This window comes from Chrysoperla carnea, chromosome 5 (assembly GCF_905475395.1).
Source record: "Chrysoperla carnea chromosome 5, inChrCarn1.1, whole genome shotgun sequence".
Lineage (NCBI taxonomy): Eukaryota > Metazoa > Arthropoda > Insecta > Neuroptera > Chrysopidae > Chrysoperla > Chrysoperla carnea.
The window spans coordinates 61,645,911-61,664,899 of NC_058341.1; the positions used below are offsets into that span (position 1 = coordinate 61,645,911).

The window sequence follows — 18,989 nt, forward strand, 5'->3', positions numbered from 1 at the left end:
AAGGTTAAATAAGAGAATGAACTGCATTACACGAACATTCTTAAATCTTAAAATCTAAGGTGACTTTTAAATAAAATCTAAGGCAGTTTTTAGTCATATTTCTCTCGAAAATATAGACTTATGCACTATATCGAAGATCAACAGGAAGAGGTGGACGTTGTATTATAAATCAGTTTCATAACCCCAGAAAACATTTTTGCAGATTTATTTGTAGGATAATACTTTCCCCCAATTATATTAGTCTTCGCCAGCTATTAAAATGAGTTGCAATTCGGTATGTAGGGTTGTTTACTAGGATCGATGTAAAAAAAGGGAGACTAAATTGAGCAGAGATTTTTAGGATAAAAACGATTTTTTTCGTCAATTTTGTGATTTCAAACTTCAGTACAGCTAGAAAGTTGAAAATTTAGTCATGTAGGTGGAGTAAGGATGTGCATTTCTGAGTGTAAACTTTCCAATTTTCCCTTCCTTTAGAACATCTGTATTGTCTTACTTTGGTATTTTAGTTGAGTTAGTGTCAAAAATTCGTCTTTGCCCCTCTTTCCGCTCGTTTATTTATTGTATGTTTTCAAAAACTGGACAGACCATTTCCCATTGCAATAAAAGCATATTTTCGTTTAAAATATATGAAGAGGGGAAAATATAATATTAGTTATGGAGATTGGATCATGAATATTTTTTTTAAATAGAATCATCAAGTTATTTTATATGTAAATGTGAAATTATAGTAAAAAACAAACGTCCTTTTCCAAACTAGCAACAACCAAGATGATTCGAATGGTGGATAAATAGATGGGTAGAATAGATATAGATAATCTACTTAATAAATAGACAATAAATAACTTTGTGAGAGAATCTATAATGAACAAAACAAAAAAACACAGTCACACAACAACTGCAACGACAACAACACTAAACAGAGAGTTAAATAGTTACATAGATCGGATTAAAAAACATTTTGATAAGACCTAAGACTCCATAGTCACAACTGTTGTATTACTATTATTAGTCCAACTGCTTAATACCATATATTTCAAGGAAAATTACGCTTTGTATTTTTAGTTTTATCCAAGATCTGGCTACAGGAAGATATCACCATAGAGATACATAAAACTTTGTTTTGAATTTAATTTTTTGATTGATATTGGGAAAATTTAAATCTGAATAAAACTTAAGTTGTAGAAAATACAAGTTTAACTATTTTTAAATTATGATCAAAGTTTTTTTTTCTAATTTCCATAATTCGTATACACAATGTTCTAAAATGCGAAATTTTCAAACTTTAATCATAAACTTAGCGAAAAAATGGTCAGATCAAATTATAATAAGTTTAATTTTCTATAACTTCTGAGAACGTATTTTTCGAAAGCAAGTATTTCAATACATATTTTTCAAAATTAATCGTTTATCTGAAACTGTAAAATTACTCGATATATTAGGGCTGTATGAATTATTTTAAGTGACTTTTTCGAAAGTATTGGAAACTCTCATATTCTCAAAATGCAAGTTGATATTTGCTTCCATTATCTCACTAAATTCATTTAAGAGGATTCCTCGCAATTCTTGATTTCAAATGTTTTTAAAATGAAAATTTGACATTAATCTCTTCAAAATGAACGCAAGTTCGAAAAATTTTGACATAAAATAAAAAAACTTACCCAAATAATAAAATTATTCTTTATTATTTTCATTATTTATTTTAATATAGTATGTACTACCAAAAACCTAATATAAATTCAACTAAGCAAATTCAGAATTCAAAAACGAAAAAAAAGCGTTTGTATGCTTGATATTATTTTCCAATTTAATGTATTTTTAGGTAAATTCTATCATTAACTCCTAGACTATATGTTTTGTGTACTAACAACAGATTAAATAATAAAAATATCTTACAACTATTTTATACATACATCAGCATTGTCCCAGTCAGCCAGCCAGAGCGCTTAGCTGTAGCTCTAAAAACTGTATAGTGTTTATTATAAGTCTATATGGTATGTATGAATGTATGTATCTATGTATGTATATGTTGTTATTGGTCATTGTGGTCCGGCATCAGACACTAGTCGGTCAGTCGGACCGAACTTGATTGCGGCGCCAGTATGGAGACAGTGGCGCCGCCAGCAATGACCCGAGGACAATATTCATATATATACATACATACATACATTTATAAACTCTAGTGGCAACCTTGTGTATTATAAACCATTACTTAAGTTGTTGTTGTTGTTGCTATAACTTTGGTATTTTATTTATGATTGTATTTTGTATGTATGTTTATAAATATGTATGTATGTACAAAAATAAATGAATAAAACTCTTATTTTTTTGTATGTTTTGATTCATTAAGGTATTTAGACGTAGATTTGTTTTTTGTACAAATCATTATTATACCCTGTATATATGAAAGATACCAGAGTGTAGTAAATTTACTCCCAAGTTTTTAAAGCTTACAAATATTGATGTTACAGGTGTCCATAAAATCACATAATTAGGCCATTTCCATTTGTCGATACTTAAGGATGTATGAGCATGTCAACAATGTTTGATTTAAAGGCTCAAAATTTGTTTGTAGGTAGTCTTTTACTCAAAGAATATGTGGTTAAAATTTCAGCTTAGGTATCCGTGCAAATTTTTAAGAAAAAAGTCATTAAAAATCGATATAAAATACATTGGCTCTTTACAAATTTAAAAAAAAACTTTTTAATAGAAAGTAAACATATTAGCAATGAATTAGAAAAGAAAAAACTAAGTGTCACCGTCCATATAAGGGATGTAAGAGCAGGGTAGATTAAGGGTTGAAATTATTTTTATCTTATTTTCAACTTTGATGATGAATTTTGTTATAACTTCATGAATGTAGACGAAAAATAAGAATAAAATTTTTCGATATGTGTCTTGGTTTTCGAAATATCGAAAGCTAAATAATTAAACAAACTTTTCAATTTTCGATTTTTTGAAAATTAAGCCAGATATCGAAAAATTGTATTCTTACTTTTCGTCTTATATCGTCAAGTAATAATATAAATTTATCATCAAAATTGAAAATGTCTATTTTTAAATTTGTGCCCCCACTACCATGCTCATACATCATTAAAGAGTCTTATGATTTATAAAACGAATGTGAGTTTGTAAATGAACAACTCTGAGTCATTGGGTCTTCGATCCATATGACCCATCTTGAAAACCATCTTGTAAAGAAGGAAGATAATTTAATTATGAAAGTAATGGTATAGGTTTGTCTGAAAAAAAACCGTTCATTTGTTTGTCCGAAAAATTTATTTTTCGGACAAACTGTGGTGGTTTCGGACAAATGATTAAAATTAATTTAATTAAAAACACTTTTCGATAGAAAATTATGATAGGAGAGTTTAAAAATCAACAAAATCTGTCCCATCTGTTTATTAGATGGATGAAAATCGACTCTCATCGACCATCAATTTTTTAGGAAAAATTAAACAATTTTTGTTAGATACATTTTTTTGTAAATATCTTTAGTTTTCCCTTGAAGATTCAAATTAAGGAAGATTTAAACTTTGGTTTCTATTTTCTCAAAAACTAAGAAAGAGTTGAAAATTTGTAGGTAGGTTCAAATAGTACTCATTTTTTTATTGTAATTTCATACTAAACTCGTTAAACTTTTTAAACTTATGTTATTCCCAAAAACAATACCATAACTGGTATTCAACACATTCTATATAGGGTATTTCAACAATTAACTCAGTCAATTGTTTATTTTCACTTGTTTAAATTGAGAAATAGATACAAGTGGGTTTTATAAAATCATATATGGCGTCTAAAAATTTATATCCTACAAATATAGCATCAATGATGATTCCAAAATGTACACTCCAATGCCAAAATAAACGTAAAAATTGAACCATTCTAAGTGATATTACTAAAACCGTACATGTAATTCACATAATATATTATAGCTATATCACTTAAAATACTAAAACAAGTGCATGTTTTGTGACACAGAAGTACCAGCCTCGGAAAATTATATTTTTGGAACCTCTCCCGACTTTCCTTAATCTACTTTCTACACGCCTTTTGATTTATCGTAACGTTATTAGGTAACGATTGGCGCCAATCGGAAATTGATATTATTTTTATTGGCAAGTGCAGGAAACAATGTTCACATACGTACAAATAAATACATAAACAATCAGATATCAATCTAAAATAGTAATCGTAATTGAGAGAGAATAATAATTACCCTCTATTAGAAACTTTATAAAATATTAGTTAAAATTTTTGAATAGTTAGAAATATTAATCATAGAAAAAATTTAGGTACACTCAAGGATGTAATTTCATACAAACGTGTTAAACTGTCTATAAGGGGCACTATATCTCGATTTCTAAACTATGAATCCCGAAATTTCTATTCCTATTTTTTAAACCATGACAGGTAAATGAAAGCGTTTAATAACAAAAATTTGGTATTTCGTTACTTTTGTTTGAAAACTTGTTTTAATAAAATATTAAGCGACAATATATATTCTTTTAACATTTTTAATTTATGGACCTAACGCAAAAAGAAGTACTTAACTCACGTAGATTATTTAAGCCATAAAACTTTCAAAGTAATTGTTTCGATTAGATATCTATTTAAATAATTATTTGAATAAGAAAGACTTTCTCCAGATATTATGTTAATAAATATTAAATATCATTTAGTCAGAAAAAAGAAAAATACAGTAGAATCTCGATAACTCGAACCACTGTAAGAAAAAATCCTCGATAAGAAGAAAAAATTGAAAAAATTTCCTTTCGTTAAACGCTCCAAAACGCGATGTATCGAATTATTTAATTTCACTTACTCGAATGCATATTTGACCTCGAATTTCAAATTGTTACTCGAATTTCAAAAAAACAGATTCAGTAAAACAAGAACTCGTTAACTGAAATTTTCAGCATTTCCCTAGAAATTCGAATCTACTCTACTATAACAAGCAAATTTTAATTTGATTTTATTGAGGAAAATGTTTCTAAAATGAGAAAAAATTTTACAGCTTTGCGCGCTTAATTTTAAACACGTTTCTAATTTGGATAAGGTTAATTCCAAAGTATTATATATATTTAAAATAAAAAGTAAAATAATTAAGAATAATTATCGAAATTTTTTATGAATGTCAAAAGAAAGTAATTATTTTAATTTTAATAATTCCTTTCTCTGTCATCCCAATTTAAGTTGTATTGTCATAAATCACATTCAAAAACTAACAATAATAATAATATAATTGAAATATTTAACATTTTTCTTAATTTGTTTTAATGCCTCCGCAAATATTCATTACTGTGTGTTTAAAAATTGGTATACCAAGTAACTGGAAGAGCCAAAAATATTTGTTTAAAATACGAAAACTATTGAACAATATAATCCTCATAAAAGTACACAAAATAAATTACCGGGTATATTTTTTTTTTTGGCCTATTTGACGGCGAATTAATTTAACGTTTTTTGTCATTCGTATGGATTAACAGGTTTTGCCGGATCCATTATACTTCGGGTTCAAAGTTGAAAATAAGGTATAAATAATTTCAACCAAAAGTCTAAACTTGCTTTGGCGGTTGTACTTCCCTTAATAAATAAATATCTTCAATTGTATTTATTTTGTCATCAAATTCTTGTTCAACTCGTTTTTATCTTTTTATAAATTAATGATTTTTTACCATCTAAATATTCCTTATTAATCCTTCGTTGATATTGCTCTAGAAAATTGGATGATTTGTCTGTAAATTTGATAAATTCGTAGATATATATTCTCAGCAATATAGTAATAATTTTTGGAAAGATTAAACAAAATAATTAGGTTGAGGTCTAAGGTCTTTCCCAACATAAGTGGTTATTAAAAATAGTGCTGGGTGGTATGATAAGTTTTGAGTGCTCTTGTATACAAATAAATATGTTAAATTAAGAGATTGTGTGGTACTTAATAATTAGAAGAACAAACCATGTAGAAAATTTATGTTTTAAAAATGATTTGTTAAAAATATTTTAGTAAGGACATGTTTTGTTTTTTTTTTTTTTTTTTTTTTTTATATACATCACATGCATGAACATTTTAAAATAGTTTCTTAAAAATGCAATCATTTTTTTACTTACACTTACACATTTAAATGCATGCATAGTTTATTTGCAATAAGATAAATTATTACTTCCTGTTTTACAGTCTTGTTTTACATTTACAGCCACGTTTACAATTTGTTGTAATGTTAGATGGATGTTAAGGCGTCATATTGGTTCAAGTTGACATTATCTTTTTTAATTTTTTAATTTTTATCTTTTTAGCATCTATTTGTTATTATTATATACATATTTAGAATTTTTGTTTTATTTTTTGAAAATTACACATAAAGTGAATAGTAGGTTAGGTTATATTGGCTGTCCACGAAGGACACACTTTGGCTATAAAGCCCATTGTGATACCATATATGTGTTTTACCACCTTTCCGCTGATAACTTCATTCATCAGCTCCTCAATTTCAGAGGCTGAGTGCACCTCCTTCATGCAGATACCATGCACTACACCAGCCCATCACAACTATTAATTAAATTAATTTTGTTGCGACGGCGGGAATCGAACCCGCTACCCTAAGCATACCGCGGATGGAATTGGTTACGCCTAAACCAACTAAGAGGGCGACAAAATGAATAGTTATTTGTAAAAGAAAATTTAAGAAACATGAATGTTTTTTTTTTTTTAAATTTTGTTTTATGAAATCTTTGCTAAACCTCTCCACTCGACTCTCGAGTGAAATCGAGATTTAATCGTAGAATTATTGGTGGAAAATTGGGAGAGACACCAGGTGACCATCAAGTCGAAGTTTTACACCAAAATATGAAAGTTTAAACATTTTTATTCGGTACTGCCTCTAGTTAGTGGAAACAAGAAAAGTACAGCTTAAGGGTTCAAATAATGCAAAACTTTGCTCACATTTACAAATATTAAGGTAGTCCTTTCATTACCTGGAAGAAAATTGTACATTTTTTTAAATTAACACTGTCGGCGTAAAGACCTCCTTAATTCAATAAAATAAGTAAATAAGTAAATTGACTTCTTATAAATTAAAGTATAGCAACAAAATATTATCTTAAAATAAAGTAAATAAATTGATCTAGGAAATTGGGAAAAAATATCGAAATTTATTTCGAAATATCCTAGAGTTTTCATTTATTTATTATCTCTGATAATATTTATATGATACTAATGGTAATCGGAAAAAATAGACCGAAGGTTTTACAGGCCCGGCGTATTATTGTAATTACGAGTTGGTCAGACTGAGTTTGTCGATTATAGAGGAGTTGGTTGGATTTTAAAGTTTTTAGCCCTTGCATTTAAAAATGGGACACTATTACAGAAATTTTATTCAGTCTATGTTTCCCTATGCGAAATTTAAAAAAATCAAATTTCTACGTCTTATTTAAATCATGAAAATATAGTTGTCATCAATCTAGAATTACGACAATTGATAACAGTTCGTTGATATTACAACAAGAAAACAATCTTTTTTAACAAAAAAAAAAAAATTTATCTGACGTAAATTATTACATCAATTTGTTATGTTTTTCCAAATTTTATTTATAAATAATTAAAAACATAACGTCATAGTTAATTTGTTTTTATCTTTCATTGATTACAAAAATTGTGTGAAATTAACTGGCATTGGAAGATAATTTTATAAAAATATTATAACGTAAGTACAACAATAATTTTTTGCAAGTAACAAAGTCTTACTTTTAAATTTTTATTCAAATTTACACAGATGTTTTCTTAGAAAAATTATCATTGAACAGTTTTCTAAATATTATAAATAAAAATGTTGATAAAATAATAAAATAATTTAATTAAACTTTAGAAAATGTACAGTAACTTTAAATACCTTAAATAACCTTAACTTTAAATACCTTACAATAGAGAAAAGATACTTTTGAGCCGAACATAAGTAACGATTTTGTACTCCTATAAATTATTACTTTTTTTTTTTATACAAAGATTAATTGATCTGCCAATTTTTTTTCAAATAAATTGATAAATTTATTTTAAAATTTTTAATATTTTTTTATACATTTATTTAAATTTGCATTCATTTAACTTTTTTTTTATTCAAATTGTAATTTATTGAGTAATTTTATTTTCTCAATTTTGTTTTTTGAAGGTTTGAATGGTTATTTTTTTGGAAATTTTATTTATTACGTAATTTTTTGTAATTTTTTCAAGTAGCAAATGTTTTTTTTAAATATAATTAATGGCGCCTTTAGTATAATAATAAATAATTTTATCAGAGTTTATTTTCAGCTATAATTGTTAAGTAAATTTGTAGCCGGATAAACAGCATCCTGTTTTTAAGCATTTAAGTGTGAATTTAATCTGTTTTTTTAAAATTTGTTTGGTAATTTATAATGAAGATTACAAAAAGTTTATTAGCAGATTATTGCTAAGTTTCTTCCATGAAAAAGTGAAACTATAAAAAAATTTTTCTATCTCAATTACTTCAGATTGATTTATATGATTTTGACCTACAATTATCGATAGACTTTAAGCGTATTTTTTAAACGTAATAATGACATAAATGAAATAAAAGAACGATTAATAAATAATTAAAATTCGAAGAAAATAATTACAAAATACTAGCGGCCCCGACGGACGTTGTCCCGTAAAAACGTAACTCCAATTCATGAATACCTATACTACGTTTAGCCTGTCCGCTAAACCCATCCCGCTAAACCCCAATTTAACTCCTATTTATTGGAGTGGCCTGACCTTCGACCTTTGGCCTGACCTTTGATAGTAGAGCTCGCTGCGCTCGCATATGGCTCTAATAAATGCCTATTGACAATACCTGAATACTATTAAAAATACATAGTACACATAGTATACATAATGTGATATGATTTATATGCGCTCCCACCATTTAATGAAATTTCATTTTTTTGGTACGGAGCCCTCAAAAACAGTTGTACTGGACCAAATTGTAAATCTAAACCATCCTCGAATCCCCTTGAACTCACACAAAAAATTTCATCAAAATCGGTCCAGCCGTCTAGGAGGAGTTCAGTCACGTACACACGCACACAAGAAATATATATATTAAGATTTAAAATGTACATAAATATTTACAAATTATTACTTATTAACTCAAAAAACACATGTCTTAATTATTATTAAATATTTTTTTATTATTTTTCGCTATTTTATTTATAATATAAATTAAAAATTATTATTAGGTTATCAATAATATTTAAAATAATTATTTAAGCGCCGCTCTTTGCCGCGCCGGAACAATTATACATCTAGTTTTATTGATGTGAAAACAAGTGTTAAAAGTTCATTCATGTTGATAGTAAAGTATTATTCCACCTAATTTTTATTATTTTAAAATTTAACCAAAACAAAAAAAAAATTAATTTTATTGCGTGTGTATATTTATTTTATTTGCGTATCAAATCATTCTGGCGTCAAATTATTGTTGTTTTTAGATGAAGACAAAACAAATTGTTTTGTTTCATGAATATTTCCATAAACCGATCGTATGTTTGAGAATTTTTAACCGACTTCAACCAAAAAAGAAGGAGTTTATCAATTCGACTGTATTTTTTTTTGTTTATTTGTTTATGTGTGTTAACTCAGAACTTTCGACTGAGTGAACCGGTTTTGATAATTCTTTATCTATTTGAAAGCTGGTGTCTTCCGTGTGGTCTGACAACGGCATAAATAAGAAAACCATAAAAGTCATAAATTTGCATGACATGAGGACGAATAACTCAATACCACGCCAACCGATTTCAATGATTCTTTTTTTAGTGACAAATTAGTTAGTGTACTTTAGATTCAATAAATCAAACAAACAAAAAAAAAAAAAAAACAAAAAGAAAACCGACTTCAAAAGAAAAACAAATTAATATGCATTAAAATGTAAAAAAAATAACGAAAATATAATACAGTTAGAATTATTGTTATTTTTGGAGTCGGTGTCAGCCAAGCTCATGTAGCGAACTGTTCTATCAGAGTTGTTTCCTTGGCTGACACCGACTCCAAAAATAACAATAATTTTAACTACATTATATTTTCGTTACTTTTTTACTTATCTGTGAGTCCATACTTATCTGTGGGTCCATACCAGGTACCGTGTTGGTACAACCTTAAATATATTTGTTTTATGAATGATACAATCTATTTTATAAAATAAAAAATATTCCTGATTAATAATTTGTATCTTATATATTAATTATTTCTCTAGTCTGTTTTTCTGCCACTCCGCGAGATCTTCCATTATTCCTTTATCAATTTCCATGATTTACCGCCCATTTTAAAGCTAATTGTGCTGGCTAACAACGAAAACTAGTTCGACGGTTTAAAAATGTATCGCACCAAGATTTTTTTTCAGTATGTAATTTATATATCATATCAGTAATGAAATTGCCTACAAGCAATAAAAAGAAAGTAAATTACTGTTGATATTTTGCGTCACTTATATACAATTTCTATAGCCACTGCGGAATTCTGTACGGGTCGACTAGTAATATATATTTTTATAAATGTGGTGTGAATTTTTGTATTTATTTTTGTATAAAATATTTATTAATAATAAATTAATCAGTTGTTACTCTGTTTAATCTTTTGCAAGTTAAGCTAGTTTTAACCAGATGTTTTTAAAATATGGAAAATTTTAATTATGCATATAAATAATAAGAAAATATATTACGTGAACATATTTTTATTTCCACCTGTAATTTGCAAGGTTTAAAATTATTAGTTAATTACCTGCTTAGAAATAAACTAAAAATGATAAGAAAGATTTATTTAAAAAAAAAATTATTTGATTTAATTCTAATAAAATTTCAAAATCATTTTTTTATTATCATTATACGTGACCATGAACGGTCTGGTACAAATTGCAATCTTGCAGCATTATTTTATCGCTAAAATAAGTTGTTTATAAATAAATAAATTACTCTAGTCCCAAAGCTACTTTTCGTAGCTAATAGAGGTAGTTTTAAGTGATGAAGTAAATAATCCAATGCTACAAAAAGGTTATTTGCATTGTGCAGTTTTATTGGAGGCGTTTCCATGGTAACGATACACTTTTTTAATTATAGAATTGTATGGATGCATATATAATTGTATGGATTGCATTTATTACTTACATTAAAATTTAATATTATTGTCTCACAAATTTTAATAAATAATTATGATAATTTACATTTGATAAATAATATTTGTGCAATTTGATTTCTTATTTTCACAATTTTTATGCATTAATTTTAATTAATTAGTGTTTTTCAATAATTTTAATTTAACATTTTCTATAACATTAACATGTAAAGAATTGCAAATTAGTCATAACAGCCTCCTTTATCGCCAAAATTTTTCACTGGAAGCGCTGGCATCGATTTTATTGTTCCTTTTATGACTACGCACACAACGACTAAGGAATGTTGATAAACGTGTAAAAAAATTTAAATAGTTTACTCGTCAGGTTTTTGATTAATCCGATTATTTTCGATCTACAACAGTTTAATGTTAAAAAGAACGATTAAATAGCCAATTTCCTGGCTGAAAACAATCTAAAAAAATAAAACTTTCGCATTGTAAAATTTTTTTTAAATTTTTTAGCAGAATTTTCAAGGGTACTATTTTTTTTAAATTTTTTTAATTTAAATTTATGATTATACTGCGTGATTAACTGCTAAGGTCATATACGCAGTGTCAGCAGGTATTATGATATCTATTTAATTACAGGTTTTTTCAAAAGTTAAAGTGTTTATTTAAGGGGGTATTCCGGTCTAAAAGCGTCATTATAGTCATTTTTCAAACTTAGATTATAAAAAAAATGAAAAACATTTTTGAAGCCATTTTTTCATATGATATTTATTAACATTTTAAAATTATAATAAAAATATTGTAAAAAAAAAATTAAAAATTCTTCGAATTACAGGCCGGTAAAGTGTGGCCAAAAAATAAACAAGGTACCCTAGTTGATACGATTCCAGGCCTTATAGTGATCCAAAACTAAAAAATTTGTAAAAATGGAGATCAGATTTTTGTTTGCAATATTAGTGAAGCGTTAAAATAATTCCTAATTACTTTGATTTTTGTTAAAAATGTTTGTTTTTATAGCTGTTTTTTTTTCAGCCCCGAAAACGACAATTTTTTATTTTTTTTTTTAATTTTAAATAAAGCAGATTCAAACCTGAAAACGATATACTTGACCAAAAAAAAAGGAAGGACATATATTAGTTATTAAAATACGATTTTATTAGGAACAGATCTTTTTAATTTCTAATTGGTATAAAAAAAATTAACTAACAAAAAATGTCAATCCAAAAAAATACATTGACTTATATGTTTACGGAAATTGTCTTCTAACAGCTCTATCGTTACTTTTAGCGTATGTTAGCCAATCTGTTAATCAACCGAAATTGGTTTCAGGAAAAAGATAATTTCGATAGAAAATTTATTATCATATGTGTATTTATCAATCAATAAAATTTTATAAAAATATGTCTAATCTGGTTATACCGCGCCAGGTTAATACCAGCTGGTTAAAAAAGAGTTGAATATTTAACTATTTTTTTATTCGCATTAATTGATTTAACATGAAACATACGGTATTACTTTATTTTAAAAAAATATGGAAATAATTAGGTAATGCAACACCTGGTACGATCAAAATGGTCAGCAATATTTTTTATTTATAAAAAAAAAACTAAATACAACTGCAGCAACTGTTTAGAGAAGAAATGTATAATGTTTATGAACATTTGATTAAAAGACTGCTGGTGTAAGGTATATAAGGTACCTGTAGTAATAGGTATTCATACTCTGGTGCTGGTGTAAAGTAACAGCTGTGAAACCTATCACATACTAAAGACATTGCCTATATAATTGTATACCATACCATACCTATACCATATATACAGTGTGTCCATGAGGATGGAGGTTACTATAACTATAGCTGTAAATTGTCTTATTTAGCATTTTAGGGAATAAAATCATTCTTTATAAAAAATTTTGCTTATTCTGAAAAGTATGTAGGAATATTTAAAACTTCTAAATAATATATACAGGTTAGCTAAAAATTTGGAATCACTATTTTTCTTTTTGGTAAACTATCCTTCCTTTTTATAAGTTAACAAAAAGTTACTAAAAGAAAAGAAAAAGTTGTTTGCAACTAACAATTATGATGACTCTATACAAAATATTAAGAAAATCTGTATACTTTAATTATAACGTCGTTTTTTATTGAAATAGTCTATAATCGACTTTAGACTATTAAGACTATTATTACTTTGCAAGTTTAGACAATCTTTTTAATAATTTTCAAAAGAATTCTACAATCAAAACTATCCGAGAGTGTTCTGTTTGACCGTTCTGTGGAAATTAATAAGAAAATTTATTTTCTCGGAAAAAGCAACATTTACTAAGAATGGAACTGTCAAAGGAACGATATTCTTGAAATTTTGTATTAAAGTCATAATTGTTAATTGCAACTTTTCTTAGTAACATTTATAAAAAGAAAGGGTAGTTTACCAAAAGAATAAATAGTGATTCCAATTTTTTGGTTATCCTATACATTATTTAGAAGTTTCAAATATATCTATATACTTTTCAGAATAATCAAAACTGTTTTATAAAAAATGACTTTAAAACAAGTGAAAACAAACAATTGACTGAGTTAATTGTTGAAATACCATGCATAGTCAGTGTTGATATTTTCTTTATCGCATTACACATACAAATATGTGACACATACATAACTGTTAATCAAGTATAGTACATATTATAAAATTTCCGCCTAATTGGCGCCCTCACGGGTAAACAGTGATGTTTACGAAAACATGTTTCAAACAAAAGTTGTTTAATTTTTGATAAGGAACATTTTTTACATTTAAACTTTTGTTCTATCTCTAACGGTTTACAAGATGGATCCTACGGACCCAAGACCCAATTGACCTATGATGGACGGACAACCGGAAATGGACTAATTAGGTGATTTTATGAACACCTATGACAAAATTTTTTTCCTAGCATCATTATTTTTAAGCGTTACAAACTTGGGACTAAACTTAATATACTATGTATATTTCATATATACATGGTATAAAAATTTACAAGTGTAATTACCTCTATCAGTGGACACACTGTATATGTATATTATAATCATTAAGTATAGTTAGTATATAGTGATAGTGATTCGATAGATGCACCTGTGATTCTGACTGTAAGTTAGTTGTGTAAACTTGATGATGAGAACCGAATACAGAGATACCTACCTACGTATCTTTAATAATACTTTAAAAGGTACACTACACTCTATCATTAAATACATATTGAATACATATATATACAGGTACAAAACGTTTGAAAAAAAATTGATGGAGTAAAATTATTTGAATAATTACTAAAAATAAGTCATGATTCTTTTTTTAAATGCACCTAGTTATTGATTCACTTATTTTGCAAAATTGGCGAATAATAGTGATCCAAGCCTAATTTTTCTTTAAATAAATTGGCATGTGGAGAAAAAGATTTAATAGTTTTTCTATATTCCTTTATTATGGAACTTACCCAAAGGCAATATTTACCCCGAGAAATCCCAGTCAATTTTTTCTGTATGACCAATTGATTGTCTTTTAATGAGGCATATATCAAGTTATATTAAGTCCAAAATTTGTAACGCTTAGACATAATAATGCAACAAAATTTTGGTATGGGTGTTCTCATAAAATTATCAAATTTGTTCATTTTGGTTTTTCCGTCATCACAACTCAGTGGTCTTTTTATAGGGTAAACAATTGGAAAATCTATCTATTATTCTTTGACCTGTCTCGGGGAAAATTTATAAATAACCTCTCGGAGGAAAGCTATTAATTAAGCAAATATACATTTAAACCGTAATCGAAACTCTATCATTAATGAAAAACGAGTTTTTTAATTTCAATTAACGCGACACTTGCGCCATGGTTAAAACGTGGATTTAGTTAATTACCCGCAACTTACATCCCTATATTGATATAGCCTATATCAATCCTTCAAAAACCATGTTAAAGAATTTTCTCTTTATTATGGAAATTTATATCTATCAACATAGATCCAACCATTTATTAAATTGTAAATTCACCTTCAATATTTTACAAACTATTTGTATTTGTCAGTCAGTTAAATGTGGTGGATTTCTTTTTGAAAAAGGCTGCTACCGTGTTTAAATATTATACGTTTTTTTTTTTATTTCTTTTCTGGTTTTGTTTTATCATCACAAGTGTTACTTGTTTCACTTATTTTAAAGGCAGGCCAGTCAGATCTTTTTTGTGTACATATATATTTACTTATATTGTGGACTTGTGTGGAGATTGATGATACCTGGGAAATTGATCGATCGTGTTTTGGTTGACGATCAAAGATATGTAGAGACGATGATGGTATGTTAATTATTAGGTGTTTAGTTTAATATTAAATTGGGTCGTTCTTTGTGTTAAGGATAATTCCAATTTGAAATTTATATATAGAGATTTTATTTAAATTACCTAATTATGTTCCCCCAACAAAAACTTTTTTAATTTAATCGAGTTTTTTGTATTTGAAATTTTAATTGAGTAGCACAGGAGATGGTATAAGGTTGAACATCAGCCATCTGATGAGACATATTTTTTTTTATTGTGGGTCCTTAAGGGGATATATTTTAACAAAATGCACCCCTATCATAGTTTTTCTATTTAAAAGTGTTCATGGCTATTTTTCAAAAAATTCTCACTTTAGGAGCAAGAAAGCTAATTACAGACTAAAAGTTAAACTAAGATAATATAGTTTCTCGCATTTAAATTTGCAAAAAAAATCGGTTCCTAATTTTCTAGGCTAGAGTCACATGAACGTCAAAACTAACGATAGAGCTGTTTCCACGAACGCTAAATTCATTGCAATATAAAATGATGATGTCAAAAATTTGGAACTCTTTATGAAATTAAACGACATGGATTAAATAAAAAATATAAAAATCTATTTTTTATTTAATCCTTGCATGATTCTTTTATTTGATTAGGAAAAGTATTCATTTGTAACTTCCTAAATTCTATCTTCCTGCAGGATTCTTATAGGTGCGTGCATGTGCGATTTTTTTTATTTAATTAGAAAAGTTTTCATATGTAACTTCTTAAATTTTATCTTCTTCTTTCATGTTTAGCGAAAGAAAGTTTCAAGAAAAAAGGTTTATTTACTGTACTGGTATAAGATATGTAAACCAATCAAAGAGAAAGTACCCCTGCGTGTACCCCAGAGCTTTAATCGCTCGGAACTCGAGAACTACTGGATAAAAAATTTTGTGGCTGTAAGATCTTTTGTTCAAAATGATCCGAGAAAAATATTGGGGACGGTTTGAAAAAGTTTCACAGAAAGCCATTTTCCTATCTAATCATGCGGGGTCTTTTATATATTAGAATTCAAGATATTTGAAATAAAATTTCAAATTGGCCATAATGCCCAGATCAATTTTTTGTATAATTCATACACATTTCGACTACGATGTAGTCATCATCAATACGAATTAGCTACAATCGTAATTATTCCCTTGAAAGATGTTACTCGTCGCTAACTTGCTGACTGTTTCATGTAAAATTTTCGTATTAGGTAAGTATAATTCCCAAAAAGATGTTTTGCATGTAAAATTAAAATTACATTCATAATTACAATTAGAAAAAGAAATGCATATAAAAATTTAAATCGTAAGAAACTGTATCAGCAATCAACCGCGACGGCTAGGCAAATACTTAAATGATTTTGAAAATTTGGGAAAAATTATAAACTTTAATAAAAAGAGCCCATATATATTTCTATAAAGGGAAAAAATTTACGAATATTTTCGAATATAGTTGAAATTTAAATAATCTTGTTCTTAAAACTCAACAAGTAACAAGTATCATAATTAAAACTAGTTATTACTCCGATAATTTAAAAAAATGAAACACTTATTTCACTAAAATTTAGTACATTGGTGTGTTTGTTATTCAAGACTTATTTTACGAATTTTAAATAATAAAATATATAAAATATAAACCCTTTAATTTTATTTAAAAGTTTTTCAAAAGACTTTAAATTTTGGAATTTAAATAAAAATCTTCCGAATTAATGCCCAAGATTCATCTAAAATGAAAAAATCCTCCGAATATTGATAACACGATAAAATTTTAATTTCAAATTCTCTTAAAAACGTTCCCAAAAAAGTCATATTTTCTTAGGATCATCTTTAAATCGTAAATATTTGAATTCTCATTAAGGCCTTTTATAAACAGGTACATTTTTTTCTACCCCTTATGGTGTTAAATTTATAGATTTTAGCTGTTAAAGAAATATTGAGGTGTTTTGATATGAGTCATATATTGAAGTGTTTTTAAAAGTAAGTATGCTTTATTATGTAACAAGGCTAATTATCTTAAGATTAATTTGGGAAACTAATATTAATTAGTTAAAAGCACGATAAATATTTCCCTATAAAGAAAATTCTAACAAGCGGCACGCGTTTTTCCATTAAAAACATGTGATGAAAGGAATTGCATTTATGTGTTACTTCTTCTATAAGTGATTTTCTCTAAATACTTCGGCATCAATATTTTAAAAAAGAACTATGGTATATATTGGAAAATTTTATTCCTGATTTTCGTCTACCTTTCCCAAATTCTAACAAAATCCACCATCAAAATTTGAAACTTAATTTGCATACATTCATTTATTATTATTATTATTATTTTTTTTTTTTTTGGGAACGTCCTTAAAATAAATTGCTAGGGTTTATTAACAGAATGCAATAATTCTCTAACAAAACTAGTTTTCTTTACTTGGTATATAATAAACTCAAAACACAGAACTTTTATTAATTTTATCCCGTAAAAACTATATTACCCCTGCATTTCTGTATTCAGTTAACATTTGCTCATTTTTTCGAATTATTGATGTGTGAAAACTATTAAATTTGCTAATTAATATCTTCAATATTTGCAATACTTTCTGAATTATTCGAAAAACAAAAATGAATTCGAATAATTATAATTCTCAATCAAAAATTTGTATATCCACCATAACATCAAAAAACTGTCATCACGTACATATATTTACTTAAATAAATATTTGAAAATCAAAAACATGTTAATTAATAACAAATCCAAATTAATAAACATTAATTAATCTAATAAATAGAAATTAATATATAAACAAAACGCGCGTGTTATAAATATAATATAATTATCATATGTTTAACAAACACTATTAAAACTATTTAATGCTATTTTAAACACACATCATAGATATCGTCATCATCATAATAAATTAAATTTAATAAAAATAATTAAAACACACAAACCTTTTAAAATTAACGTTGATAAATCACCACCAACCGTTGAATTTCTAATTGTTGCAGTTGTTGTTGAAGCCATTTTATTTAAGTTTAAAAAAAAAAGAATTAATCCAAAATCACTTAAAAAAACAAACGACACTTAATTAAACACACTTTCTTTTGTTTTGTTTTTCTAACATAAAACAATTGAAACACGCACTTAAAAAAATATATATATCACATAATATCACATTGTTGTGACAAGCGTAGTAAAACCATGTGAAAATATTTAAGTGTCACACGATGCAACTATCTAAACGCAACTGATAATATAACAAAACGTAATAATGCAGTGATGTAGAGAGTTAGAGTAGAGTGTAGAGTATAGAGGCGTCTTGAAACAACGGAGCGCCGGGCCAGAGTTGATCACTGATGATGATAATATGATGAATAAACGTGTGTTGTTCTTGTTGTTGTTGTTTGTGTTGTGTGTGACTCACAACATCACAAGAGTCAGATTGTTTGTGTGTGGCAGGACAGTAAGAACGTTTATGTGAGAGTGGTAAATTGTGAGTTTAAATTCGATGATGATGATGACGATTCACAGTCATCTACTTCGTTCCGTAAACTTACACAATTACACATCTATCTAACATACATGCA

The 18,989-nt window shown here is 27.0% G+C and overlaps 1 protein-coding gene across 1 annotated transcript in view; it reads right to left on the bottom strand.

Annotated features, from left to right (window-relative positions):
- The window catches only part of LOC123301000, a 48,276-nt gene extending 29,843 nt beyond the window's left edge, over positions 1–18,433 (bottom strand). The window contains exon 1 of the mRNA XM_044883709.1: positions 18,354–18,433. Coding sequence (XP_044739644.1) covers positions 18,354–18,426 — 73 coding nt within the window. The 5' untranslated portion in view covers positions 18,427–18,433. The remainder of the gene's footprint in view (positions 1–18,353) is intronic.
- Positions 18,434–18,989: the final 556 nt, after the last annotated feature.